General features: G+C 38.4%; 3 protein-coding genes across 4 annotated transcripts; 1 reads left to right on the forward strand and 2 right to left on the reverse strand.

Annotated features, from left to right (window-relative positions):
- Window positions 1-3,802: 3,802 nt before the first annotated feature.
- On the forward strand, window positions 3,803-14,869 carry LOC147512366 (uncharacterized). Of its 2 annotated transcripts, XM_086595342.1 has the most exons (9): window positions 3,803-3,859; window positions 3,964-4,011; window positions 4,104-4,173; window positions 4,283-4,373; window positions 4,471-4,520; window positions 5,403-5,543; window positions 5,681-5,853; window positions 13,959-14,047; window positions 14,173-14,869. In XM_086595342.1, exons 1-9 carry the CDS (start codon window positions 3,842-3,844, stop codon window positions 14,537-14,539), a joined length of 1,047 nt encoding a protein of 348 aa, XP_086451468.1. In that variant the 5' UTR covers window positions 3,803-3,841; the 3' UTR covers window positions 14,540-14,869. The 2 variants fall into 2 exon arrangements, with proteins under 2 accessions (XP_086451468.1, XP_086451469.1); XM_086595343.1 differs by lacking the exon at window positions 5,403-5,543 and having other exon boundaries at window positions 3,809-3,859.
- An 85-nt stretch (window positions 14,870-14,954) lies between these two features.
- LOC147512367 ((S)-scoulerine 9-O-methyltransferase-like) lies at window positions 14,955-16,476 on the reverse strand. The gene is given in 5 exon segments (XM_086595341.1): window positions 14,955-15,437; window positions 15,570-15,634; window positions 15,715-16,234; window positions 16,237-16,278; window positions 16,280-16,476. Coding segments are annotated over 5 exon segments (1,053 nt in total). The 5' UTR covers window positions 16,400-16,476; the 3' UTR covers window positions 14,955-15,131.
- A 2,310-nt stretch (window positions 16,477-18,786) lies between these two features.
- LOC147512368 (inositol-3-phosphate synthase-like) lies at window positions 18,787-20,329 on the reverse strand. The gene is given in 5 exon segments (XM_086598713.1): window positions 18,787-18,900; window positions 18,987-19,175; window positions 19,270-19,446; window positions 19,534-19,679; window positions 20,254-20,329. Coding segments are annotated over 5 exon segments (687 nt in total). The 3' UTR covers window positions 18,787-18,801.
- Between the last annotated feature and the right edge of the window lie 7,420 nt (window positions 20,330-27,749).

A 27,749-nucleotide genomic window follows, 5' to 3' on the forward strand; every position in this document is an offset into this window, starting at 1 on the left:
CCGAACTATGGTAATAGTGCGGCGTACTGGTCAAAGTCAACAAAAAATTTGGGGCGACATTTGAAATACTACTGTCGCGCTGCATCCACATCCGAAATCCCAGATTTACTTCCAAAGATGCAGCTACACAGGTGATGCGACCGAATTTGCTTCCCCCTAGAGTTGGATTTCCGAAAATTCCGAGTTTTGAAAGTAAATTCGGAGAAATTGGGAGGTGATACTACCACCTAGAGATGCTCTAAGTCTTTGTTAGTAATTCGGGATATGGCAAAAATTCGGTACGGAAATAATCCGATAATTATTCGGTAATTCAAAAAAATAGTATGGTCAAATATTCTCTCAAAGCGGCAATTATGCATTGTTTAATTAATACGCGTTTTAAACGTTTTGGTTGCAAAAATTCGAAAGTTAAAAATCCGTGATGTTATGTTATTAAATATTAATAATAGTTGACATTCTTTACAACAAAACAAACATATCTAAACAATTTAGCTACAAAAATATTGAAACCAATTGAATGGTCTACATAGGTACTTTCATTTATTTGTTATTATATTGAAATTACCGTTCAAATTTCAAAATACACACGTACACCATGACATGACAATTTAAAAATTGCCCAAAAAATATAAAAGCAAAGTTTTTGGATTAATTTATCACTAAAAATATAAGAGTTGAAGACTTAAAATAAGAGTAAGGACATAAAGTACATACAAAATAACAAAAGCGCAACTGAATTTTCATTCATTTTTTTTAGCTGAATTTTTGAAAAATTCGCCAAAATTCATATTATATGTTTCAAGGCAAAAAATCGCAAATTATTTCAAAATTTTCAAACATTTGGAAATATTATAAGTTTTGTCATTCAAAAATTCGATTCGCGAATAATTTGGCAAATTGCTAATAAGGCTCTAAATCATGCTTTTTGAAACGGCGCCCTTTTTGAAACCAAATTTCATGGTTTGTATAACTATAAAATGGATCAGTGGTAATTGGGCTAGCTAGGTTCCCTACGATAGGGCCTAGCTATTTCAAAGTGGTGCAATAAAAGACTTTTTCATTCATGGCATTTGGCCGGGGATAGTAACAATCTCAAATGGAACCTTAAAAGATGTACGTGATGCAAATAATTTTAACATTGTCGATGTATGTACTATAACTTATTAATGTTGTTTAACTAATTTTGTCAATGCCTACATCTCTAGCCTAAACTAACTAACCTTCAGCAAGTGGTGGCCCAGCCATGGATGGATATAGTGACCTACATCGCATTCCCAAATTTTTTTAACAAATTTCTACTACCGCAGTCCCAAAATTTTCACTACTATAGTGATAATATAATCAACAAAAAAAATAGTATGAAGAAAAAACTAATAAAAAATATTTCAATAAACTAACGTTTTTTTTATTTCTCTTTTTGCCCTTACAAAATTATCATTTATCATATTTTTTTTTAGTTCAAAATCATTCAAGAGGGACAAATGTGTCTTTGAATGTTTGATGAGTTAATGAGACTAAAACAAATAGCCAAAGACCTAAAGCCAAACCGGTCAATTTGTATAATTTTAATCACCTGTAACAAACCCGTAAGCTCTCCCTCATATCTTTCACTCTCAATTATTAAACAATCGTCAAACTTCAACCCAAAACAAAAAACAAAAAACAAATTCACAAATGACTTGCAGCCTGCAACTTGTTGCACGTTTGTCATAATAATATGTAAAACTCGTTATCATTATCAATAAAATTTTCACTAAAAAAAAAAAAAAAAAAAACCAAAATAATTGTTTACTTTAAATGTTAATCTTGTATAATTTTCTCCACATAATAGTACAGTTATATAGACTTATATATAACATTATAGAAAGTTAACAATTTGTTGAATTGTTGTAGACTTGTGGACTAGATTATGTAGATATATATTATAGATATAGTAGTATCAATTAATAGCTTGAGTACTTAAGTAGTTAACTTCGTTAGTCCATATTAAATTCTTACTAGTCAAGCAGTATAGTTTTGTGAATTGAAATAAATGCATAATTTTGTTGATTTTTATTGTTTATCTTCTAACAAAAAAAACAAAAAAATTGTATATATTTTTTTTGTGGGGTGGGATGTACACATAATCTCACACTCTGCCTTAGAATTTTGGCTCCGTCCTTGGGCCCAGCTTGAAAGGGTATACGAATTTTGGCTTTTGGGAGCACGAATGGCGCGACTATGGTACCTGCAGCGAACTAAGTGAGGTGAACTACTTCAATCTTGCCTTGAGGCTACGTCTCAATCTTTCCATTTTGTCCAGGCTTGCTTCCATTACAGTAACTCTCAAGGTCAACATATTCAGCTAATGTTGTGTTGGCAATGTATCAGACTCAATATATCCATTATTTGAGCCTGAAATGTTCAGGGCACAGACTAGTGGAGATCAGGGTAAATTATAGGTATGGACAGGGCCGACTCAAGCCTAGATGTGGCCTTAGGCGACCAATTCAAGCGAGGCCTTTTTTATTTTAAAAATTTATTGAAAAATTGAAAGTAGTGTATGTGAGAGAGATGTTGAGAAAGAGAGACGTTGGTTAATATGTATTTAATATGTCTTTAATTAGTTAAGTTGATAAAGAGTAGAAAAGGCGCCATAGAAAGTGGAGATTCTTGCATATATTGTGGAATTTTATATTTTCTTTGATTCTTTCTAATTAATATATCTAACTAAATGAGGACACTCCCACAAAAATTAAGACAACTACGCACTAGCAACCATTAGATTCATCCTATAACTCTAAGATGCAAATTGTGTAGTGGTCTATTGGATTAAACTTTCTTCAAACCAATTCACTCATGAGATTTAGTGCGTGGGGAGAAAACAAATAGACTCCTACTATCTTTTTTGTTTATTTTTTTCTTTATAAAAGATGGTAATATCAAATTTATATAAGGAGAAATAAGGAAATTTGGAGGCCTTCTAAATTTGAGGCCTTAGGCGGCCGCCTAAGTCGCCTTATGAATGAGCCGGCACTGGGTATGGAGTTGATGTCCTAATTGACGTAGTGCTCAACGAAAGAAACAAGTGTCCTGATCTGTTTCGGTTTTGACTCATGCATAACAGTTATATTAGGCTTTTGCTTAATTAAATAAAAGTTTCCATCTTTGATATATCTAATAGGTTAGTTGCTCTTTTGTCTTGTTTGAACTTTGAAGGTAAAGGCTCGTATTTAGGCCCGACTGGTGATATAAAAACAGTGAGAATAATAGAAATTGAGTGTTTCTACAACAACACACACTTTGAACCGAATTTGTGAACACAATGACCTGGCAAGCAGAGAGACCTTGATTTGCAGTACTTCTTTGAGAAATACACACGCACCTCTTGCCTGATGAGTGCCACATCATTGTGTTCACAAGTTTCGGTTCATTTTGTGTGTTGCTAAAGAATTTTTGATAGAAATTTGATTCAACCGAACTCACGTGAGTTTTTAAGTTGAGCCATGTGCAGAAATTCTGGGTTTGGGCTTCTTCAAAATATCTGTAAGAATGAACACAGATACAGGATGATAAAATTGGAGGTCCATTTAGGAGCTGCGTTTTTTTTTTTTAAAGTCCGTCATATTTGAATGTAAAGGCCCGTATCCAGGCCCGATTGGTGATGCCCTTAGGTCTACTGGCTCCTGCCCAGGCAAGATGGGCAAGCATATTTGGCACTTCAGAATTCAGATAGCTTCTTGATTACGGAACCAACCAACAACTTTAAAAGTTGTTTGCACCTTGTATATAGTATACAAAATGAAAATTTATTTCTTCTTTTAGTGGAGTAGAGAAGTAACGTTGCAAGCACAACTTTAAAATGAATGACACTATTCAGGTATACGTATACTTCTTCCTGTCGCAGTCTGAGTTACCTGAAACTACTTCACTTAAAACATAAATAATCACGCTGAAACTGAACTTTATATAACGCAAATTCAGATGGAGGGCCTATACTCTAAACTTTACGACAAGTACAATAAACTGAAGGTATGCGTGAACTATTTACATTTTCAATCATGTAATTGGCATAGTATTCCTGGGTGGTAAATGATATATTTTCGAGCTTTTGTTATCTTTAGACGACCAAAATATCAGAATTAGAAGAGTACGTTCATGACCAAGAAAACGCAATCGTGAACTATGCCTCTGGTATTAATTCTCTTAACATCCATTTTTTAAAAGTTCGTTAAAAAAAAGCTGTTGTTGTTTGGATGATGGAACTGAAATGCAGATTGTTTTGCCTTCAATTTGTTTGCAGCCTTGGAGGAGCAGACAGAATATTTTAAAACTGAAAATGAGAGGCTTCAGGCTCAGTTAAATGAGCGGAATGCAGAACTTGAAATCATGAGGCAAGTGATTCGATCTGTTTGAAACTTTTTCACTCGTTCACTGTTATTATTTCAAAGCAGGATGAAACCTAATGTGTAAATCATATAGTATATGCAGATCGTCCAGAGACGAGTACAGAAAGCTTATGACTGAAGAATGCCAAAAGAGTAAGACAATTTAATTTATTTAATGAATGCTGCTCATTGTTTCTTTGGAAAGTTCTTGTACTCTGGGTTATTAAGTATCAACCCAACCTTGGTAAACTATGTCTTAGAGACCTATGAAGGGGGAAATTTTACTTTGCTTTTTGAGTGTAATCAAACATCGTCTAAAATCTAGTACAAGTATTTGTATGAAAATAAAATGACAAGTTGTAAAGAGAGTATTTTTCCCTGATTGAATCCACACTTCCATCAATCATTTTGTTCAAATTCATTGTTGTTTTTAAGAAAGTCAACCAAGGGACAGACAGACTGACAGAGTACACGATTTGTGTTTTGATGCATTATAACATGGCTCGCGGATTGTAGTTTTCAAAAGTATATAAGACGCCATGCTCAGTTTGTTTAGTCATATACTTGCTAGTTGGATAGTATGTTTTTATTCCTTTCGGTAACAATTGGTGCTAGAAGTCACGTCCTTTTGTTGTTATTCTGACATTTGGAAGTATGAAATGAAATATATTTTTGTGACAAACTTAAAATAAAGTTCTCATGTATAGTCTCTTCACCAAAGGGCTTCTGTTCGAGTTGGAGATCTAAGAAACTTAGTCTGTACTTATCAAAAAGTTATTTGTTTGATTCCCACAAAATGTGACAGTTCAAATGCTTAGCTTACTGGATCAGGTTCTTTTACTTCCCTTGAATAGCTATATGGAATCCATGTGGTGATAGATGGTAAAGAGTTGTATGTGTGATAGCGGTTGAATTGGATTGGATTGTATTGTATTCTTCTACTCTGTTTGAATATGTGTCTATTGTACTTATATACATAAGAAAAAGAATATATTTTCTGCTCTTTATCTGTTAACTCTATGCGGTACTTGACAGCGAAGAAGCTATCGAAAGAAGTTGAGAGGCTTCAAAACCTGCAACAGGAGGGACCTCACAGCATTGTCATGGAGGGAAACAGAAAAAGTCCAAGGAAAAGAAAAGAAAACAATGATGATATGCAGTTGGAATCTTCTGGAGGTAATCCTGTTAGTTTGAAGGATCTCTCCACTTGCTCTTTGAGCACGAACCACATATTCAGCAAGCTGTGGTGCAATCTAACACTGTAAGGATAAGAAACTGAAACAATGACAATGTGCAATTGCATTCTTCTGTAGGTACTCAAGTTGGTTTGGACAATCTCTGTACTGGCTCGTTGCGAAAGAAGCCACATCGTCAGCATGCCCAACCAGCTGATGAAGCCAATCAACTAAGTCTACCATTGTTGACAAACTCAAAAGAAACCTCCCGTAGAGGCTCTCTATGTGATGATGGTCATGACCTTCAGCAGGTATGCTGTGTAAGATTTATACTGCTGACAACTTACTTACTTTCCCTTTCTACTTACCCTGTGATTATGAGTTATTGAGTTTTTAGACAAATAATTGTGTGGGAAAGGCTGTAAGTTCCGATATGTACAAAGTTAACTAAATTTCTTCCAATCATATGTGTTCACCACTCCATATGCATGATTCTGTTTTCTGCTTACATCCTCTAGAAGACTGCATGAGTACAGCTTTCATACTTTAAATTCTTCTGGAATCCATAGTTCACTTGAAGTTTTAAAAGGACTCTTCTTCAAAAAGTTGATTCTCACTTGTCTTTAACTCCAACAAAGTGCATTGTGTTGTAAGCAATATTTCTTTTTCTAGTATATATTTTATTTGTCCTTGTTTGGGTGAGGACTCACGCAAACACACCAATGATCTTGTTGGAGAGGTTGATATGAAGTGAGAGAGATTGTACCACCAATGGCTGCCTACGTATCCAAATTGTTCTCTGGAATCAAGTCTAAAAAATGCACGTAGTTCTTTGTTTGAAATGATTGTTGGGTATTTATAGGAATCTTATTGCTTAAAATACCCTCTTCTTATTTGATGAGATATTTTCCTCTTTGCATGAAATCTTTCCCAAAACTTCATATGGAAAAAATCCCTTGACATATCTTCCGGACCTGCTATATATAACTTGGGTGCCATATTAGTGGGCAGTGTCATTGCTCCAATAGGGGGCATGCCCGAATGCCACACTAGTAGGCAAGCGGGACTGCCACAGTAGCGGGCAAGTAAGCCCGCCTCACTAGTAGGCAAGTGATGCCACAGTAGCGGGCAAGCAAGCACGCCTCACTAGTAAGCAAGCGGGACTGCCACAGTAGTGGGCAAGCACGCCTCATTAGTGGGTGACTCTTATAGTAGTACCCAATGATGGTCGTTCGTAGGGGTATGAGTACACTGGTACATACACCGCCCCCACTTCGTCGGATGGAATTCGTTCTTTGCGGCGAAGAATAAACATAATATTACTGCAAAAGAATGGAACAGTGTGATTGAAATATCTGCGGTGCAAGTGCATGACAAAACTGATAGTAGCAACCGCCCGTTTGACATGGCATCTATTAATGCTAGTGTTGGTATTGATGCCAAAAAAGTCGTGGAGTGGGCAAGCAAGCACGCCTCCTTAGTGGGCGGCTCTTATAGTAGTACCCAATGATGGTCGTTCGTAGGGGTACGACTTTTTGGTGCATAGAGAGGTGTTGAAAATACAAACTCCATGACTTTTTGGTGCGTGGAGAGGTGTTGAAAACGCAAACTCCACGACTTTCTGGTGCATAGGGCAAAATGTTGCATACGCAAACCCCACGACTTCTTGATGCGTGGAGTAAGGTTTTGCAAACGCAAAACTCCACTACTTTTTGGTGCGTGGAGTAAGGTTTTGCAAACGCAATCTCCACGACGTTGTGATGCGTAGAGTAAGGTTTTGCAAACACAAACTCTACGACTTTTTGATGCGTGGAGTAAGGTTTTGCAAACGCAACCTCCACGATTTTTTGATGCGTGGAGTAGGGTTTTTCAAACGCAAACTCCACGACGTTGTGATGCGTGGAGTAAGGTCTTGCAAACACAAACTCCAAGACTTTTTGATGCGTGGAGTAAGATTTTGCAAACGCAATCTCCACGACTTTTTGATGCGTGGAGTAGGGTTTTGCAAAAGCAAACTCCACGATTTTTTGATGCGTGGAGTAGGGTTTTGCAAACGCAAACTCTACGACTTTTTAATGCGTGGAGTAGGGTTTTGCAAACGCAAATTCCATGACTTTTTGATGTGTGGAGTAAGGTTTTGTCAACGCAAACTCCACGACCTTCTGATGCGTGGAGTAAGGTGTCGTAAATGCAACCTCCACGATTTTGAATTTGTATAGGCCTTGAACCCAAAAGGAACTGAGCGCTTAATGGTTGATTTATCTGGCTTGATAAAAACATATCCTAATCCAGAGCCGGATTTGTCGTGTGAGCCATCCGTGTAAACAATCCATGAATCAGATGAAGGGTCAGTATGTTTTGGCAGGGCTTCCTCACCCCCAACTATAGCCGTTTCGCTATAGATACCGTTGTCTTGGTTGACTTAGGGGATAAAATCGTCGATAGGGAAATCTGCCATTAGGGATGCAAGTGCATGACCCTTTTCTGAAACGCGAGGTTCAAAATTGATGCTATAAGCACTTAAGTAGATATTTCATTCCGCGAGTTTGCTTGATTTCTGGGCACTTCGGAAAACTTTGCGTTTAGGATATTTCGTGTATACTTTGATCAGTCTTCCTTGGAAATACGGCTTGAGGCGTCTGGCAGCATGAACCAACGCTAGAGCAATTTTTTCAATTATCGAATATCTACTTTCTGCCCCCGTTAGTGTTTTACTAATGAAGAAGATCGGACAACCGTATTCTCCTTTGATGAACAGGACTGCACTTACTGCAGTATCTGTAGCGGCCAAATAAGCTCTAACAGGTTGCCCTGTAGCTGGGCTGGCCAAGATCGGTGGCGAGACCAGGTAGTTCTTGATTGATTGAAAGGCATTTTCACAATCATCATTCCACCTTGCTGGATCTTTTAACGTCTGAAAGAAAGGATGACACCGGTCCGATTATTTAGAGATGAAACGATTTAGTGCTGCTAAGTGCCCTGTGAGCTGTTGAATCTCCTTTTTTGTTTTTGGAGAGGGCATGGCTTGAATGGATCGGATTTGTTCTGGGTTAGCTTCGATGCCTCGACGAGTCAAAATCAAATACCCTATAAATTTTCCTGATATCAGTCCGAAAGCACATTTCAAAGGATTTAGCCACATGTTGAATTCGTCAATTATGTCAAAAATTGATTGTAAGTCAGAGATGTGATCGTCACTGTGCTTGGATTTTACAACTATGTTATCAATGTAAGCCTCCATTGTCTTGCCCAACATATCTCCGAATATGGTGTTGATCATCCTCTGGTACGTAGCCCTTGCATTTTTTAAACCGAAAGGCATAACTTGGTAACAAAAAATCCCTTGGTCAGTGATGAATGCAGTTGCTTCTTGGTCTTTAACAGCTAGCGGGATCTGGTGGTATCCCGAATACGCATCCATAAATGATAAGCGTGGGTAGCTAGACGTGGCATCTACAAATTCCGATATTCATGGAAGAGGGTAGGAATGAATCGGGCAAACTTTGTTAAGGTTCGTGAAATCAATGCACACTCTCATTTTACCATCTTTCTTGGGCACTGCAACCACGTTAGACAACCACTGCGGATATGAAACTGGCCGTATGAACTGAGTTGAGAGTAACCGATCAATTTCCTCTCTGACTTTGAGTTTTCTATCCGGAGCCATGCGCATAGGCTTCTGCCGAACTGGCTTGATGGTAGGATCCATGTCAAGTGTGTGGCCTGCAACTTTTGGGCTGATTCCAAGCATCTGCTCGACTGACCAAGCAAAGATCTTTTTGTTCTTTCTGAGGAGTGCTACAATTTCTTTTTGTTCATTTTCCGTTAGTTCTGCCGATATGAAAGTTGTTTCTCCGCCTAAATTCCCAATTTGAACTTCTAAGAGGCAGTCGATAGTCGGCGGTCCTTCATTTTTTGAACTAGCAATATAAAAATCGCGGCGTGGATCGATTCTCGATTTAGACGCGCTATAATTCATCGAGAATTGTATTTCCCCGCATATCCGACTGACGATATTCCTTCAAGACTTTTTCGTGACAGCTATGGGAAGCCATTTGGTCGCCGCGCACTTTACAAATTTTGTCAAGAGATGAGAATTTTACTGCCTGGTGAAAAGTAGAGACTACTGCGCCCATGCTGTGGAGCTAGTCTCTTCCTAGGATTGCATTGCAAGGGGACTTGCAATTCATCAGGATGAATTCAATGTCGATGGACTTGTCTATAAACGTGACTGGTAGAGAGACTCTTCTTACTGGGGTTGTTGCGGTTCCGTCAAACCCAATGATTGGAGTATTTTCTGCAATAATTAAATTTTCTAACGGTTTGCATGTTTTGTAGCAACTCAAAAAAATGCCGCATGAGAACTTCCGATTATCTATCATGATCGCATTTGAACTTGCCATAATCCAATGAAAGCTGAGATGACGACAGCATCATAATGAGGATGATGGACGTCGATTAAATCTCTATCACTAAAATATAGGGGACCAGGCTCTGTGGTTTCTGAACGAATTCCTTCAACAAAATCAATGTTATTGACATGATAAAATTCCCGCAATAAACCAAACTTGCCTCGTTGTTCACACTTTTGCCTTGTTCATGAAACATCATTGATTTTGGCATGACCAGCTAGTATGACATTGTGGCTAGTAATTGCTACATTTTGCTTCACAGTTTTTGAAAGCACAAACTCGTCTAATTGTCCCTTGTCGACTAGCCTCTATATTTTTCCCTTGAGAGATCTGCACTTTCCTGTTTCATGGCCGAAATCATTGTGGAAGTGACACCAAAGATTTTTGTCATGTGTAGACTTAGTGTTTTCAGGTAAGGGTAGCGGAGGAAAAAGTAAGTTGCGTCCCTTGATCTTTTCATATATCGCATCGTACTTGACATTTAATGGAGTGAGCTTCATTTCCTCACGAATTGTGTTAACTTTGTTGTATTCTGACTTCTGTTGTGGCCCTTCCGATATGTTCTGCTTTTGTTTGCCTTTACCTTTGTTTGAGTCTTTACTCCGAAAGTCTGTCTCTTGAGGCTTTTGATCTAACATCTTCCTCCATGTTAATGAACTGTTGTGTTCGTGCAAACAAATCGGATTTTGATTGTGGGGGGTCCCGTACAAGGGAGTTGTAAATTCCGTTTTTATCGAAATGGACTCCTTCCTTGAATGCATGAATGATCATTACGTCAGGGACATCGGTGACCTCTGCTTGCACTTGGCAAAAACGAATTACGAACTTTGCCAATGCTTCATTCTTTTGCTGCTTGGTGTTGAGCAAGATGTTGACATCTTTAGGACGTGTCCAATTATGCTTAAACCGATCTGTGAACTGGTTTGCTAATTCCTGAAATGACGCGATAGATTGAGCTGGCAAGCTGGAAAGCCAACGTAGAGCTTCTCCTTTTAACGTAAACGGAAAAAGTTTGCACAGGAGGTCTTTGCACCATAGAATTAGTCTGTTTTTAAACTCCATAACATGATCGTTCAGGTCTCCTCCTGCTTCGTTGAACGTAGGAAGGTCTAGTTGTTTGAATCATTTCTGATGCTCTGCATTTTGTATCTTTAGGGAAAATCTCCCGACGACATCTTCATTCACTGCAAGGTCTTTCCATCATGCTTCTGTGACACCCACATTAGTCATTGTTTTCTTGATGATCGATGTCTTTGATTTGTTGTTCCGTGAATGGTGCACCTGTGGCTTCTAGATTTACGACTTGAGGAGTAATTTCACTACGTTGCATCTCACGGTGTTGTCGCCCCCAGTTGTTGCTTGCTTCTATATTGGGCTGCGAGACCTATGCCAATAAAACGGGCCAGGCTATCTAACTGGGGAGCCATTTCTTTGGTGTCGCCATATTCTGGGCTGACCGTCGTTAACTTGTCTGTATCGGTTTGCTACATTCAAGCCATGTTTAAGGTCATGTTGCAATTCGTCTCTGAGGTCCTGATCTTGGCGTCCATCATTGCGTCTTATGGTGGATGTTGTCCACCTTTCTGATGCGCTATGATCAACATTCAATGATCTTGTCATGTTATGACCACTTCTACGCCTAGTGTTGTTGGTATTTCGAGATCTGAATCGTCTTCTTGAATGGGATGAATGTCTGCTTGACCTTGAGTGATGATGCTCAGGGACAGGCTCCAATAGACGGGATGTACCGTAATTAAATTGTAGTCGGTTGGATACACTCCGGTTTTCACCGGATCTGGGAGCTCTTGCCGGTGTGGAAGATGCAGCATCGGCGTCATCCCTTTGTACTTGTTTCCCTTTGTCCAGTTGCTTCTGCAAGTAGTTGCTATGCTCCTTCTCTCTTCTGAACCTCTGACGCAGTACTTCTAACGGCACGTCTTCATCTCCTATCTCAATATTTTCCGGATTTACTTCGTTTGCATTTGTAACATCTAGATCTTGAAGGTGAGTTACTGGAGCCTGAGATGGCAGACGTCTAGATCTGGATTGTCATGGCACTTGGAGTTGAAAAGGCTGATATTGTAGATCTGTTGCAGCAGGTTGTTCTATCACCTCCTGATTGATTAGTACTTCCGGATTTTCGTCTTGTTGTTGTTGTTGTGTTCTTGCATTCTTGTTCGCCTGAGACCTTGTAGTTTTTGCCATTAATGGTGCTTGGAAGAAGGAACGTGGAAGAGAGCCCGTCAATAAGGACCACGGACGGCGCCAATTATGTTTGGGTGAGGACTCACGCAAACACACCAATGATCTTGTTGGAGAGGTTGATATGAAGTGAGAGAGACTGTACCACCAAGGCACCAATGGCTGCCTACGTATTCAAATCGTTCTCTGGAATCAAGTCTAAAAAATGTACGTAGTTCTTTGTTTGAAATGATTGTTGGGTATTTATAGGAATCTTATTGCTTAAAATACCTTTTCCTTATTTGATGAGATATTTTCCTCTTTGTATGAAATGATTGTTGGGTATTTATAGGAATCTTATTGCTTAAAATACCTTTTCCTTATTTGATGAGATATTTTCCTCTTTGTATGAAATCTTTCCCAAAGCTTCATATGGAAAAAATCTCTTGACGTATCTCCGGACCTGCTATATATAACTTGGGTGCCATATTAGTGGGTAGTGTTATTGCTCCAATAGGGGGAATGCCCGAATGCCACACTAGTAGGCAAGTGGGACTGCCACAGTAGCGGGCAAGCAAGCCCGCCTCACTAGTAGCCAAGTGATGCCACAGTAGCGGGCAAGCAAGCACGCTTCACTAGTAGGCAAGCGGGACTGCCACAGTAGTGGGCAAGCAAGCACGCCTCATTAGTGGGTGACTCTTATAGTAGTACCCAATGGTAGTCGTTCGTAGAGGTATGAGTACACTGGTACATACAATCCTTTAGACTAAAATGCAAATTAACACCAGTAATACTTCATTTCCATAGCTTAAATAGTAAAATGTTGTTACGTTTAAGAATTTTCATTTTCCTTGGTGATACTTAACGATATGTGGATGACAATGGTTTTTGTCACTTCTTTGGTGTCTCTTTATCTTAAGTTACGATTCTGTCAGAGAGATCTTTGTTTTCTTATCAATTTTGCCTTCCAGGGGGTCTTGTAACAACTCTTCAAGTTCTGCTTGCCGCCATCCTTATATTTATTGAGTTACAAATAGGGCTATACTAATGCCGTTGTAAGACATATAATGAGTGTTGAATATACACATGTTTTAAGGGATTTTGTTGTGTCTTTGGTAGGCTAGGATTAAAATAATCTAATGATGGAGGTGAAACTCCAACGTAGATTTGCCTCTAGTTGGTGGTGTGGCATTGCTTCCATACTTTCGTGATCCATCATGTGGCTTTTTTTAGCAAGTAGGAGTGACGTATATAACTATGAAGAGCTTTTGTGCATTAATGAATTTTTATAACTCCAAACTCGAGGATGAGTTTCTTTCAAGCTGAGGAGATTGATGCATGAGCATGCATTAATAATTAATTAGTAGTTTATATTTTCATTGGTTTCCTAATTCAATTAGGAATAGGATTTAAGATGGTTTCCAGTTTGGTTTCTAATTAGATTTAGTTGTTGAGTTTAGGGTTTTTTAGTTTTTGGCCAATGTGATAATAGTGAAATTAGACTTTGGCCCACACTTAATTCAATATTAGGTCTTGGCCCATTAACTGACCTTGTTGACCATCACTTCTCACACCAAAGTTTCTTAATAGTCAACAAGGTCAAACTTCAGTCAATGGGCCAAGACCTAATATTGAAGTAAGGGTGGGCCAAAGTCTAATTACCATATTATCACATGGGCCAAAAACTAAAAAACCCTCGAGTTTATTAGATTGGTTGTTATTGAATATTATTTGTTGAAGGTTTAAACTCTAGGTTTAGCAGTTTAGGTGTTTGATTTATTAAATCTTATTGATGTTTATCAATTGTTGAAGTTTCCCAACAGGATACATCAAGGAGCTACTTGGCCGTCTCAAAACACTTGGATCTTTCACCAAAAACTTGCTCTTCTTCTATAGACCAAGTAGGGCCAAGGTGAAAATTTTCTGCTCCATTAGATTTATACTAAACCAATGTCAATGATAGTTAATCTTCTTCTTTTAAGCAATTTTAAGGTGTAGAAAGAAAACAATCATCTCTATTATGTGGTCTTAATGCAGGGTATTCATTCCGTTTAACATGGGAAAGTACAGAAGCAGAAGGTATGCTGTCGTTCCAACTTTTGTCATTGGTAACGATTGGGAGAGTAGCTGTAGAATGGATGAATATAGATATTATCTTCAGCTTGAGCATGTGGCCCGCATTTGTCAAGCAACTATCTCAGGTTATTGGACTCCGATATTGATGCTGTTTGGCTCTGCTACATATTCTGGTTTTCTGTTTGTATGTTATTACGCTTCTTGTTTATTCTGCTTGTTAGGAAGAAGTGTATGGACATTGGTTAGTAGGAGATTTGGAGAAAAATTTAGAAACATGATCGTCATAATGGAATGCTTGTTTCAAGCAGTATTGAGATATGACCAGTAGGGGCAAATTGCAGAGTGATGGGTTGTTTGGCGAGCAAGGAATGACCAGATTCTCAGAAGTGACTGGCATTCTTTTGATGAATTCCGCATTTAGCTATGGTTGGGTAGGGTTTCCACTTTTTCTCCTCCCTTGTTAGGAGACAACATATATCTGAAGAATGTGTCTTCAGGTAGGAGCCTTTTGTCAGGAATTTTGTAACTACAGTAGGTCTTTCTTTTTTGAATCAGAGGTGAGGAATTATCTCACCTCTAATACATAATCCCCATGTACTTGTCTCCGAACAGGTTTGTGCTCATAGTATATAGAGGCAGAATATATATCTATTTGCCATCTTACATGTCTTGGTGGTGATTCTTTCTTGCCGTCAATCAAATATCCTTGATTTTACTTTCTTTTGAAAACTTACAAAATCATCTTCTGCAAAAATGCATATTCATTGAAAATATATTTCCACAAATGAAAACACGAGTGCGGGATGGAAGCGGAGCGTACTGGTTCTTCTGTTTCTCTATCCCGTCTCCCAATCTTATTCTTCTTGAACATCGTAGGCCAAAACCCACAAGCAATACAATGAAACGTACACAATTAAGTACTAACAGTTAATTTTGTGGAATTCCATCACGTGAAGCCCTTGTGAAATTGGGAAGAACTTTGTTTCAGCAAATCCTGCTGCCTTAGCTAGACCATCGAATTCGATTGTTGTCCTCTCTTTACCCCCAGGATTCAACGCCATCATGAGGAGATCGGGAGTCAATGCATTGAAAGATTCTGCATTGTTGCCTAATACTTGAGGAAGAACAAACTCGATTACAATTACCGTTCCATTCTCAGGTAATGCTTTCCAGCAATTCTTTAGTATCTTTATGCTTCTGTCATCATCCCAGTCGTGAAGTACCCACTGCATGCATAAATCATGTATTAGTCATCAACTATGATATAGTTTAAGAATGTACTTCCAGGCACCATGAAACTTTCCAGATCCAATTGCAAACCCAACTCAGTTTTATGCTGCAAATCTTGTTGAACTAACCTTGAGCAAAATGTTCTGTGCATTTGGGACTCCCTCAAACATATCTCCGGGAACGTGCTCCACGCCTGTTTACATCAAATAAATACATAAGAGAGAGACCGAGAGGATGTGTGTGTGTGTGGAAGAGTGAAAGAGCGAAACCAACCTGGGTAATCTGGTGCATCACCAATAACATGAGGCAACTCAAAATTAATACCACGGATATGTGGATACTTAGCAACAATGTTACTAAGTGAAGTCCCAATACCACCACCAACATCAACCAACTCTTTCAAATTATCAAAACCTTTGTAAACCTCAAACACTTCATCAAAAGCAATAGTGGAACCAGCCCCCATAGCTTGATTAAAAGATTTGTTGACTCTTTGCTCTTTACCAGCATACTGAAAGAAATCCATTCCATGAGTTCTATCAAATGGTATAACCCCTTCTTCAAGTACAACATCTTTAATGTTGTAGAAACTCTCGACAACAGCCTTATCAGAAGTAAATAGCAACATAGGTACCACAGAAACTTTGTCCTCGCTAGCCACTAAACAACGCGATTCCTCATTTAATCCATAGACTCTTCCACTTTTTGTCGTGGAGACAGAGAGGATTGAACTTGCACCAAGCATTCGAAGAATTCGATCCAAGGAAATCGCAGCACTGGGATTTTTCGTGGGGATTTTTGCGACGATATCTGATGGTGATAGTTGAGCATCTGGCCCAGCTTGGGAGATGATTTCAAATACATTTAACTCAATTGCCGCTCTTAGTGCCATAGGAAGACATATTAGGCGAGATAAGCCTAACCCTGATAGATAATTTACACCTTCTTGTGCAGCCATATCTACACTTGTTCTCAAAGCAACTTCAAGTAAGAGTCTGCTCTTTGTTGAAAAAACTGGGTATTTTAGTTCTGATAAGCTAGTGCACATATATAGGTTAGTGAAGCAAACTAGCAAAGGATGGTGTGCAGCTGCTTGTAGCTTTACCCAAAAAAAGCTGCTAGTAGCTTCGCACGTGCTGCACGTGGGGAGAATGTTGGTGTCAAAGTATATAGAAGTTTAAACTTTAAACCAATGACTAAAGCATGTATCTTTCTTCGCGTGGGAAATAGTGTCACAATTCGTGCTTCTCGTGGGACGTACGAATGCAGCCTGATAGAATCTCTCTTTCATGGGTTGGACAAAATCGCGTAATGAGAAGCAGAAAAACAGAGAGAACAGAATCACAGATGCCTCATTCTTCGTTGTCATATCGGGCCTTAATTTCGTTTGATCCACCATGTCGTAGTCCCTCAAGCCCGCGAATTATATGCCACGTCCGAAGGCTCAAAGGCCCACCCACACACGTGAAATCCCAAACGTACAATCTGACTGCAATGAGACCCTGCAAGGCCGTAACCACCAACAATTTTTTGAGAGTGCTGTATTGGGCGCCACTGAAATTAGATCGGGCAGCCTCCAGCCCAGCCCAAACAAGAAAGCCCAGTACACCCCCCCACCAAATCGCAAACCGGAAAAACCTATTCCTTCGGTCATCTTTGTCGTCCAAAACCCTTCGACGTTTGTTATCACCCTAACAAAAAAAAACCCAAAATCAACAATCGGCAAGCAATCCAATTGAACCCTTCCACAATCTAATTGAAACAATCCATAAACGAGGCGATCCAATTCAGTTTTAGTGAAGTTCTTCAATCTCTGCGAGTTCTTCAATCTCTGCGAATTGGTTGCGAGTTCTTCAATCTCTGCGAGTTTTTCAATCTCTGCGAGTTCTTCAATTATTTGCCACAATATGTGAAGCATATGTGTACAATTTCTGCCATTCTTTCATGAAGTTCTTCATGAAGTTCTTCATGTCGAACGACCTCATTGAGAAAATTTGTAAGTTTTCTTTTTTTTTATTATTTCCCCTCCAATTATAAGTCATGTCTGTATCATTGAAGAAATTTTTTCTTGTTTGAGTTGTTTCAAAGAAATTATTGAAAACACCGCATAGTGAATGCAAAACACCTTAAATTATTTGTTTTTGATGGATTAGAAGGAAAAAAAAAACACTAAATTTGATGGATTTGATGGATTAGTTCTTCATCTTCGTGATCTTATTTTCTCTTAAATTTCACGTCAATTAGAAGGAAAAAAAATTATATGTAGAATGTTTTAAAGTGTTGGCATTTTTTTTGTTTATGCACGGTTTGCATTTTTATTTGGGAAGAATTTTGAGCGTGCAACTAGAATAGTTGATCAAAGAGGTGTTAAGAGAATTTCTCGGTGAACCCGATTGGTCGCGTTGCGTTTTTGGTACATTACATAAATCTTAACTTTTGTTTTCTCGTTTTTTTGTTGTTTGTTTATGATATTATGATGTTTGAATCTTTGTGTTAAGGAGAAGTAGTTGGGTTTCTTTACAGTTCATGAACTTTCACTTTCTCTCTTTCTTTATGACCTTATTTAATCCTATATTCTCTCTGCAAGAACCATATTCCAAATGATGTTGTACACTTGTACATATTTCATGATCCCAAGTATTCCACTTTATCATGTTAGGCCGTTCCAATTTGATTAGACTTAGAGGATGTAGATGATTGTCTAGAGCATCGATGATAAGAGTGTATATAAGTACCTAGAGTTCTGTTATTAGGTACTTATGGTTTTGGCTTTAATAACACATAAAAGATAGCGGCTATAGCATTTTGTCAATGTAACCTAGTTAAGCAAATAAGAGAGGAAACTTACAGTTGACATGATTGGATTGACCATGCTACCTCCATGCGAGAGATTCGGATTTGAGTGTTCAAATGAGGTAACAGGAAGGAAAGATGTTCTCCAAACCTTAGGAATAAATATCTTGGTAAGAGATGATATCCTTGACACAATAGACTTTTCTTGAACTCCCATGGGGCACCCCTACCGACAAGATGGCAGCTTTTTCTATCTCACGAAGTAGTATTCCCGAACTTGAAACTAAGTCAGCGGCAATAAACTTTTTATGGATGATTTAGCTCTAGATGTGGAGGGGGCAGGGGACTCACTTAATCTAGCAGAAGTAGGACTGAGTGCTGGGGGCAAATTTACTCTTGTGGCATTTGAGCTTGCTGATGGGGGCATGTCTATTTTCATAAACTCTAGAGACGAGACACCCAACCGTATCATAGATTCTAGGACAAGTCCAGTTGGTGAGGCATCACCTCACACCCTCACCAACTAGCAAATCAGGGAGGCGATCCCGTATGACTAGTACAATGACTTTATAAGTAAAAATTAGACGAGGCATGTTTGCTTACCAGTGGGGCCTTGGTGAGATAACTGAGAATAGTAGCAACTGGGTGGAAGGAATGGAACTTGCCCTGTTAAAAGCAATAAAACAAACAAATTAGCTCAAACATTATTAGGTACTAAAACATACGAACCAGAGTGCATATTAGAAAATTACCTCTCCCTCAGCTTTGAGGCTGGATTAGTCTTGAGTTCAGCAAAGCGGGACCAAGTCTAGTATGATGGGAGCAGCCAACAAGGAATCCTCACAAGTATTGTGCATGACAATAGTGCTCTTACCACCCATGAATATCTCTGATGTGTACTCATCCATAGCTCTCTTGCTATCCCCCACATATGGCACATACTAGAAGAATATAAAATGTCAATTCATTAATACCAAAAGTAAGATTACACCATCTCAAAAGAGTTCATTGATGAAAAATGAGATTGTGCTGTACCTTGATGACAATGACATGGTCGGGGTGCTCGCCCGGCTCATAAAGGATACCATTGCTAGAAACCATGTCGTCGACAACATTACTTTTTGAGATTTCCTTTGACCGGAAAGTCTGAGGTGCCGAAAGATTCATGCCATCATTGTTACCGAGATGGTTGTAGCTTACTATTGATGTTGGCTGTAATACCAAGTTAACAGCACAATTACCGTTAAACACCATAACCACTTAAATAAAGCATGACAGTTAATCACCAATTACTCTCACCTTGATTCCAGCTCCCACAAGAAAATCAACCAGCACAGATTCTGAGCCCAAACATAATTTGTTTTGTTGGGTCCATTTGAAGGACTTGGAGTTGATGGAGATGGAAGGGTATTTAAGGAACAAATGGGAGGTGGCTTGAAGGAATTAGGTGGAAGTGGATATGCTCATGCTCCATTCCTAATTGGAACTGATGAGGTAGAGGTATTAGGAGCTATTGGTTTCTTTTCCTCCGACTTTGAAACATATTTCTTGGCAGTTGTAGTGGTTGGAATTGAAGTGTTAACTTTTATAAAACGATCAACTAAATTGGAAATTTTTGTATAAAGAATTTGGGTGCTAGGAAAGGAAAATCATACAAACTTTTCAATGAAATCCTTCAGTATAATTAAGTTTTGAAATCCTTCAGTAAGTTTAAGCTGATTTTTCTTATAAGGTGTTTTTGCTGAAGCTAAAGTCAAATTGCTCGAGGAGTATTTAAGACAGAATCCAAGAGTTGTCATATTTTTAGGCAGACCCAATATAATTCACATGAATCGTGTTTCAACGAGTTCATGAATCCATAGTAGTGGTGGGAGCGAACCAAATTAACGCGGCATACTCTATCAATCTCTGCCATTATGCAATATCCCGAAGTTTCATCCACGTTTTACTAATTAACTAGTTTTGTAAGGACTGATAACCATCGAGAATAATCAGTTTATAAGTAACTTTCCCCTTTACCAGCATCTATCACCTGAGACAGAGTGAAAATGCAGACCTGCATTTCAGCTTTTTCACTATCCCAGCATGGTATCATTATTTTAGCTCTCAAATAAATACCCACCACCTCTCAACACTCTATCCACATCATAAAACAAAAACTCCATCGCCTTAACCGGAATCCAACGATTGACCGCATGACTACATCTCACAAGATCCAAAACCCGATCAAAAATCGGAAACCTCTGCTGTAATGGAACGTGTAACGGTACTAAACCTCTCAATGCAATCACTTCATTATAAGGGGCACCAAGATTCATAGTAGTAGACATTACAGTAACATTATAAAGCTTCATTATCGCAGCAAAAGTACCCGTCCCAGCGCCTACATCTAATCCCAACCGAATCACATTCCTAGACTCTTTGGCTATCTGAAACAGCTGTTGTACAGGTAAATCAAGATCAGACTTAAAAGTAGTAAACTTACTCGACTTAACTTTCATATCAAAACCCAAGTTCTTTTTCTCAAGTTACTAACGACTTATGTTTATTAAACGATCAACCCAAGTAGTAGCTTGTAAACTCTAGCTACTACTCTTCATTTGACTTCTCAGTTTCTATGAGCATTTTGTGAGTTGGTATTTCTTCTGTTTGTATGAATTATGCTTGCTCACTTGTCTTGGGGAGTTGAGTTGGTTTCACTTCCCTTGCTTTGTTTGGTTTCAGACTTTCTTGAAAATGGGTTTTCTTCTGTTTGAGTTATCAAGCATGTTTTTCATTTTCAATGGAATGTTGGAATTATTTGTCTGATAAGTTTTGATCTTTCCTCTTAGATTATTAATGGATTCTCTTCTTTTGTCTGCTTCTTTATTTCTTATTTCCTTGTTTCTGTTTCTGGTGTAATCTGCATGTTTGAGTTGAGATTTTGAAACACTAATGATCTCTTGATCATGTTTGTTCTCTAGAAATTTAGCGGTTTTCTATTTTAAATTCTATTTTACTACAAGATATTATTAAGTGGAATAAAATCTATAGGTGTCGCAGTCAAGGCCGCCAGCTATACATCATATTATTTGATTTAAGTATAGCATCCATAGAAGTTCGCCTTATCGAATCGATCAATTTACTAATGCAGCATCATAAGCAATCTATTAAAACATGTCTATGCTTTGAGAACATGTCCCTAAATCTATTTGTTTTTGTTTTTGTAAGGACAGCATAAGACATATCATTGCTTTTTCGCTCTAGAAATGATTCTAGAAACAAATATATTGAGATTTGTTTTCAAGTTTCAACTTCAAGTTCTGATTAATCAGCTGATTTGATTTGCAACAATGACCTGGTGCCTTCATTGCGTCGTCCACCACCACTCATGTCACTGGCTTTGCATTGTACACGTGCTTCATTCTGACACTTGCTTCTTTGCTCATTGGGCATGGAATTGGTGCTTCAGGTGGAGTAATAACAATGCCCCACTATTTAAAATTCATCAAAAAAGATGTAGCTTCCACAAATTTCTATTGTACACTCCATGATCAGTGTTCACAGTTCGACGCACTTGTTGGGTGTTTCAATTTTTTGCCACCAATAACAAAAGTGACCTTATGTCTACGGGTTCTTTATACTTTGCTAGTTTGAGTTATATGTGCGGATAATGAATTTAGGGGGAAAGGTGCTAGTGGTTGGACTTTGCTAGGATTCTTAGTATTGCTAAATTAAGCCACTGCGGCGCAGTTTTGGTTTGCAAAAATTCAAGCCCAAGAACTTATTCGACTTTCAGATGGCGAACCGTTATGGGTAGTCGGTCACGCATTGTGCGATCTGCTTATCTTCCTGTTGGGAAGGGATTGGAGATTGCATATGTGGCCACTAGTGGTGGTAGTTTGAGTCCAGGAAAAGCTACAAGCCGATGGATTAGACATATTGATCAGCTGTTCGGCGAGGAACATGTCTATCGAAGATGATTTAGTGGTTGGTAATGTTTTTAAATGTATCGTTTTTTCTATGTAAAGAAACCTTTTTCTTTGATCATGAATGATGAATATGAAGTTACTACTTGGGGGAAAGCTACTTTTGGAAATTTTGTATCTGAAATTTTGAACTTGCACCTTCAAATAGGATGGCATTCATGGTATCAATGTATCATACATTATTGTAAGTCTTTATTAAATGTCTAGACTCTGAAAAGAGAATGGCTACATTTGAGCTTTTTGTCTCTCCTTGATAATACAAGTAGACCCACTTTGATTGAACTATTGAACACCACTAGACAAGACTACAAAAGATTTTTCCTCAATTGATGTAATTCTACCTCAATCTTTTGATTCAATAGCCCTAGCAATCTTAGCATTCTACCGCAGCGGCTTAAACTTTCATAGTGCTCATCTTTCATATATACCTAGTATTTTCCTTTAGGGCCTGATGTTATAAGAGAATATACTTTTACCATTTTATGATTAGTGTTTTCGTACATTACATTTTACTCACCTTTCATCTTGCTTATGTTCTTGAGTCTTGGCTAATGAGTAATGACCTTGATCACATGCGGCTTTTACGAAAGTACTTGCTTAAGGTCCGGATACGGGGAACAAACTGAAAGCGGTAAAGCATTATAGGTGAGAAGCTCTTTCTTTGGTTATCAAATTTTCTTGAATGTACAATCAAGGTGGTTTTGGGTGGTTTCCCTATGCTTGACGAGGGAGGAGAGAGTCAAGTTCATTTTGTTGTAGAGAGAGTCTAGTTATTTTGTTGTAATACTTGATGTACATAAATGGCGGTTCATACGTAGCTTGATCTTGTATATATATACATTTTGCACTGTCGTGTAAAAGTTAGGTTATATGTACATATGGTTGTTGGAAGGATGTTATTATTGATTTCCAGGTTATGACAGGTTTAAGTATACGAAATGTTGACCAAACAAAGGAAATTCTGCCCAAAATTCGATAGAATTTGGATAGCGTAACGCCTCATTCTATTTCTTCATATATACTTAGAGTTATCATAGCAAGCTTATAAGTCTATTAGTTTTTATTTGGGATGATCTCTTTTTTCTAGTGGTTTTCTTTGTACATTGTTTATTTAAATATGGTTTACTAATACTTGTTTTATTTTTCTTTGTAGCGATGGGTCCTCGATCAAAGAATGTGAAGAATGTAGCGAAAACTACATTCAAGGGTGTTAAGAAATTGTTTGGTGGCGGTTCCTCTAGCGGTGATGCGGTTGGAAGAAAAAAAGACATAGAGGCAGACGGCTTAGCGGCATCGGTAGTAGAGGGGACCATTTGGAAAAAGAGGTTTCACGAAGTTCCCGAGGTTGATTCGTTTAGTGAAGATAGTGTAGATAATGTAGATAGTGATACTAATGTAGGTTTAGATGTAGGTTTAGACAAAGGGAAGAGTATAGTAGAAGAGGAGAGTGAGGAAGAGAGTGAGGAGGAGAGTGAGGAGGAGGATGAAGCGGGGATGATGATGTTGAAGAATATGTGGTAGAAGGCGTACCACCGATTGGAAGAAGCACCTCCGGTATTGGATTTCGTAAGAAAATCCAATGATGATTTGGAGTTTCAAAGAGGTGTGTATGGGGAGGCTCGTATGAGTCGAGTTGTTGTATGACTATCGCGGTGCATGTCATTTCGCGATGTTTAGGAGAGAAGGGTAATATTTTGTTTTTCTTGTGTACTTTGATTTTCTTTTTACAAAATCTTTTGTTTCGTTCATATATATCTAATGCGTGCTTTCGGTTGTTTTGGGGAGGATCGCGGAGGCGTTGAAGTGTGTTTCACACTTAGCGGTTATCCCAATGAAATTTCAAAATGAATGTGAAAGGTCTCAGAGATTTGCCGTGCGGTTTGAAGAAGGATGGGTTGTTTGATCTCGTGGAAGGTTATCACGAGCATATGGATCCACCATTGATCTGCGTTTGTGGAGAGATGGCATCGGAGACCAACACCTTCCATATGCCGGTTAAGGGGAGAGATGATCGTGACTTTGGACGATGTTGTCCAAATCTGTGGAGTCACAGATTAGAGGAAGAGTCAAGGGGGATGATGAAGCTGAATTTACAACAATCGATAAATCTCTTACATCTTGGTGCGGGGCTCCCTATTGATTTGATTAGGGAGGAGATGGAAGCTAGCAAGTTCACTTCAAAAGTAAGGCTAGAATTCATCCAGGAAGCATTTTGCGAACAAGATTCATGATAGCCCTATATGTGATTTCTTTGGGAATGTGGTAGAAGGCCTTGAGTTTCGGGATGTTCAACGGATTTATTAGAGCTTTTATTACGTTTTTCTTTGGATGTGCCGTTTTTCGACAAGTCTGGGACTGGAGTGCCTATATATGTTATCGAGGCCGTTGTTGAAATTGATGAGATACAAGAGTATGCATGGGGTGCGACAATTTTGACGTTTTTATATAGAGGTCTCGGGGCTGCCACATGTGCGAAGGTGAAAGGGGTTACAGGCTATATGACTCTTCTACAGGTAAAACTTGAGTATTTTAGAGTTTATTTTTTTTAATGTTAATTTTATTACTCTATCAATATGTTAACTATTTGTGTATATCTAGGCATGGATCTATGAGTATTTTCCGGTATTCATGACAGTCCCAAACTTCAACTATATCTCGTCTTAGCCGCGTGCTCTGAGACACATCGGTCGCTCCACACTATTACGACACAACGTATGCATTGCAGTTTTATCGAGCGATAATTGATGATTTGAATGAGTTCAATGTAAGTATTAAATTCAATGACAATTTGGTATTTAAGTTTCTTTATATTTATTCTTTAGTAATTGATCATTAGAGTTAATGACACATTTGATTTTGTTTCAGGTTGTTTGGCATCCCTACAAAAATATCAGAGATACAAATCCGATCGATGACATTGCATTTTTTGAGGGATTGCTATGTTTTTTCAACATTGTCGAGCTTTACGCTGTCGCAAGGGTGGTGCGTCAGTTGGGTCACGTGCAACTTGTACCTAAAGATCCTCCAATGCCAAATTGGAGAACAAGAACTGTGGCAGGACGCGGGTATGAGGTGAGCTAGACCAATATTGGGCCACTTTTATCAAGCGCCGTGGGAGAATCACGTGATTCAACTCTGCAACCGAGGACCTATTTCGTCTTATCCATGGGAGTGTCATCAAAACTACATAACTTGGTATGCGAGGAATTCTCATGTAGTTTTGGTGAACCCGAGCTTCATCATATTCATCCCTCCACGGAGATAACGCCCTAACTGTTCACCGATTGTAAGTATTGTGATTTTTAATTGAGTTTTCTCTAACGTGATTTTTGCATTCGATTGGTAACTTATCTTGATTTTTCTTTTTAAATAAGCAGCGTCATCGATGAAACAAAGTCGTTTGCTAGAGAGAGGTCCGCAATTGGCTGAGAATGATATGCCAGAGGAAGCAAGGTCCTCCTTCGAACAGGCGTACAACTTGACTAGGTGCAAGTACATTGGTGGGCGCTATAGTTGATTTGTTTCAGTTTAGGGTTTGTAACTTTGTAATTTAGTTTGATGGATGTAATTTGTTTTAGTTTAGGGTTTGTAATTTTGTTAACCGAATGAATTGATGGATATGATGTTTGCATGAATGTTTGAATGAAATTTAATGTTTAGGGTTTAGGGTTTAATGTTTGAATGTAATTTGTTTCAGTTTAGGGTTTAATGTTTGAATGGAATTTTATGTATGGATGAATTTGATGAATGAGAGTGTTTGATATCTGATGTTTGAATGAAAAAGTGGAATTTGATGAATGAGAGTGTTTGATATTTGATGTTTGAATGGAAAAGTGGAATTTGATGAATATGAAAGTGTTGTAAAAAAAACAAAGCGAATTTTGAAAATTTTTCTTCCAAACGACCCGACCACATCGTTTGGCATAAAGGCCAAACGACCTCGGTGAATCGTTTTCCTTTATACCAAGCGACCACGGCAGATCGTTCGCTTTTAATCTCAAACGACCCAGCCAGATCGTTTGGTCTAAAGGCTAAACGACATGGATACATCGTTTGGTCTAAAGGCCAAACGACATGACCACATCGTTTGTCCTTTAGACCAAACGATCTGGCTGGGTCATTTTGTATTAAAGCCAAACGACTTCACCGTGTAGTTTCGGTCATTATTGACAACATACGAATATTATTTCAAATCACTCGATTGCGGTCCGAATCAACTAGTCGATCACTCGATTGCCATCCGAATCAACTTAGTTGATCATTCGATTTCAAAATCACTCGATTGACGTCCGAATCAACTTAATCGATCGCTCTATTTCCAAATCACTCGATTGCCGTCCGAATCAACTTAATCGATCACTCGATTTCCAAATCAAATCAAATAAAAGCCCTAACATTATTTCCAAATAATAAAAAAATAAAATAAAATTACATTTGTTCCAAATTACATCAAAATATCAAATTACATCAATATATCACTTAGTCGATCGCTTGATTTCAAAATCACTCGATTGCTGTCCGAATCAACTTAGTCGATTACTCGATTTCCAAATCAAATCAAATAAAAGCCCTAACATTGATAACATAAAAATCAAATCAAATTATACTTGTTCTAAATTATATCAAAATACAAATTACATCAAAATATCATATCGACAACATACAAACAACTTAGTCGATAACATGTACTGTTGGGTCTTCAACAAGCTCCTTTTCCCATATTAAATTGGGAATGTTCAATGCCATAAATTGCAATTGCCTTACTGTCAAGGCCAAATTCCAACTTTCAGCAATATCATATCGAGCTCTAAGCCATTGGCGCATTACTGGAGGAACCGGACAATCTTCAACAAGTTCAACATTGACAAAATGATTTCCACCAAACAACATGTGCTACCCAACACTTGGGTCACTCTCTCGAGGATTTGCTTGGGTTCTCGGTGCATGAGAAGGAAGCACCGACGAGCTTCTAAATGCATAAGGACAACATTAAATCTTGAAGCAAATAAGTATCCAAAGAAAAGGCATGCTCATCCACTTATTTAAGGGTGCGTAACCTTCTTTATGTAGGATTTTCTTCATCGAATAAAAAACCTCACTTTGATTGTACAAAGTACAATAAAGGGAGGTTGTCGATAAGCTCTTCGCACAACTCCTTCTTCTCATCGTGGCCATTCTTCTTGACTTCTTCCTAATGCAATGAAAGCTCTATAAAATGAGTTGCCATCGCCAATGTGGTCATGGACTCTAACAATGTATTTATGCATTTCTTGAGGGAATATCCAACCCGTAATCCTTAGGACCCCTCATCTTTCCAAAGTCTAAGCCATCTCTCACATTTTCGTGGTGTATTTGTTTTGGAGAAGGCTTATTTCGTGGTGTGGTTGTTTTGGTGTTTTGGGAGAAGGTTTATTTCTTGGTGTGGTTGTTTTTGGTGTTTTGGAGAAAGCTTATTTGTTGGTGTGGTGTGGATGTTTTGGGTTGGTAGTTTTGGAGAAGACTTCTTTCTTGGTGTAGTGTGGGTGTTTTGGGTGGTGGGCGTAATGT

This window comes from Coptis chinensis, chromosome 3, assembly GCF_015680905.1.
Source record: "Coptis chinensis isolate HL-2020 chromosome 3, ASM1568090v1, whole genome shotgun sequence".
NCBI lineage: Eukaryota > Viridiplantae > Streptophyta > Magnoliopsida > Ranunculales > Ranunculaceae > Coptis > Coptis chinensis.

What these genes read in the sequence shown, in the direction of transcription:
- LOC147512366 (XM_086595342.1), top strand. An exon ending in ACAAGTACAATAAACTGAAG is followed by an intron (nt 4,012 to 4,103) that starts GTATGCGTGAAC and finishes TGTTATCTTTAG; the next exon opens with ACGACCAAAATATCAGAATT. An exon ending in ATGGTCATGACCTTCAGCAG is followed by an intron (nt 5,854 to 13,958) that starts GTATGCTGTGTA and finishes GTTTCCCAACAG; the next exon opens with GATACATCAAGGAGCTACTT.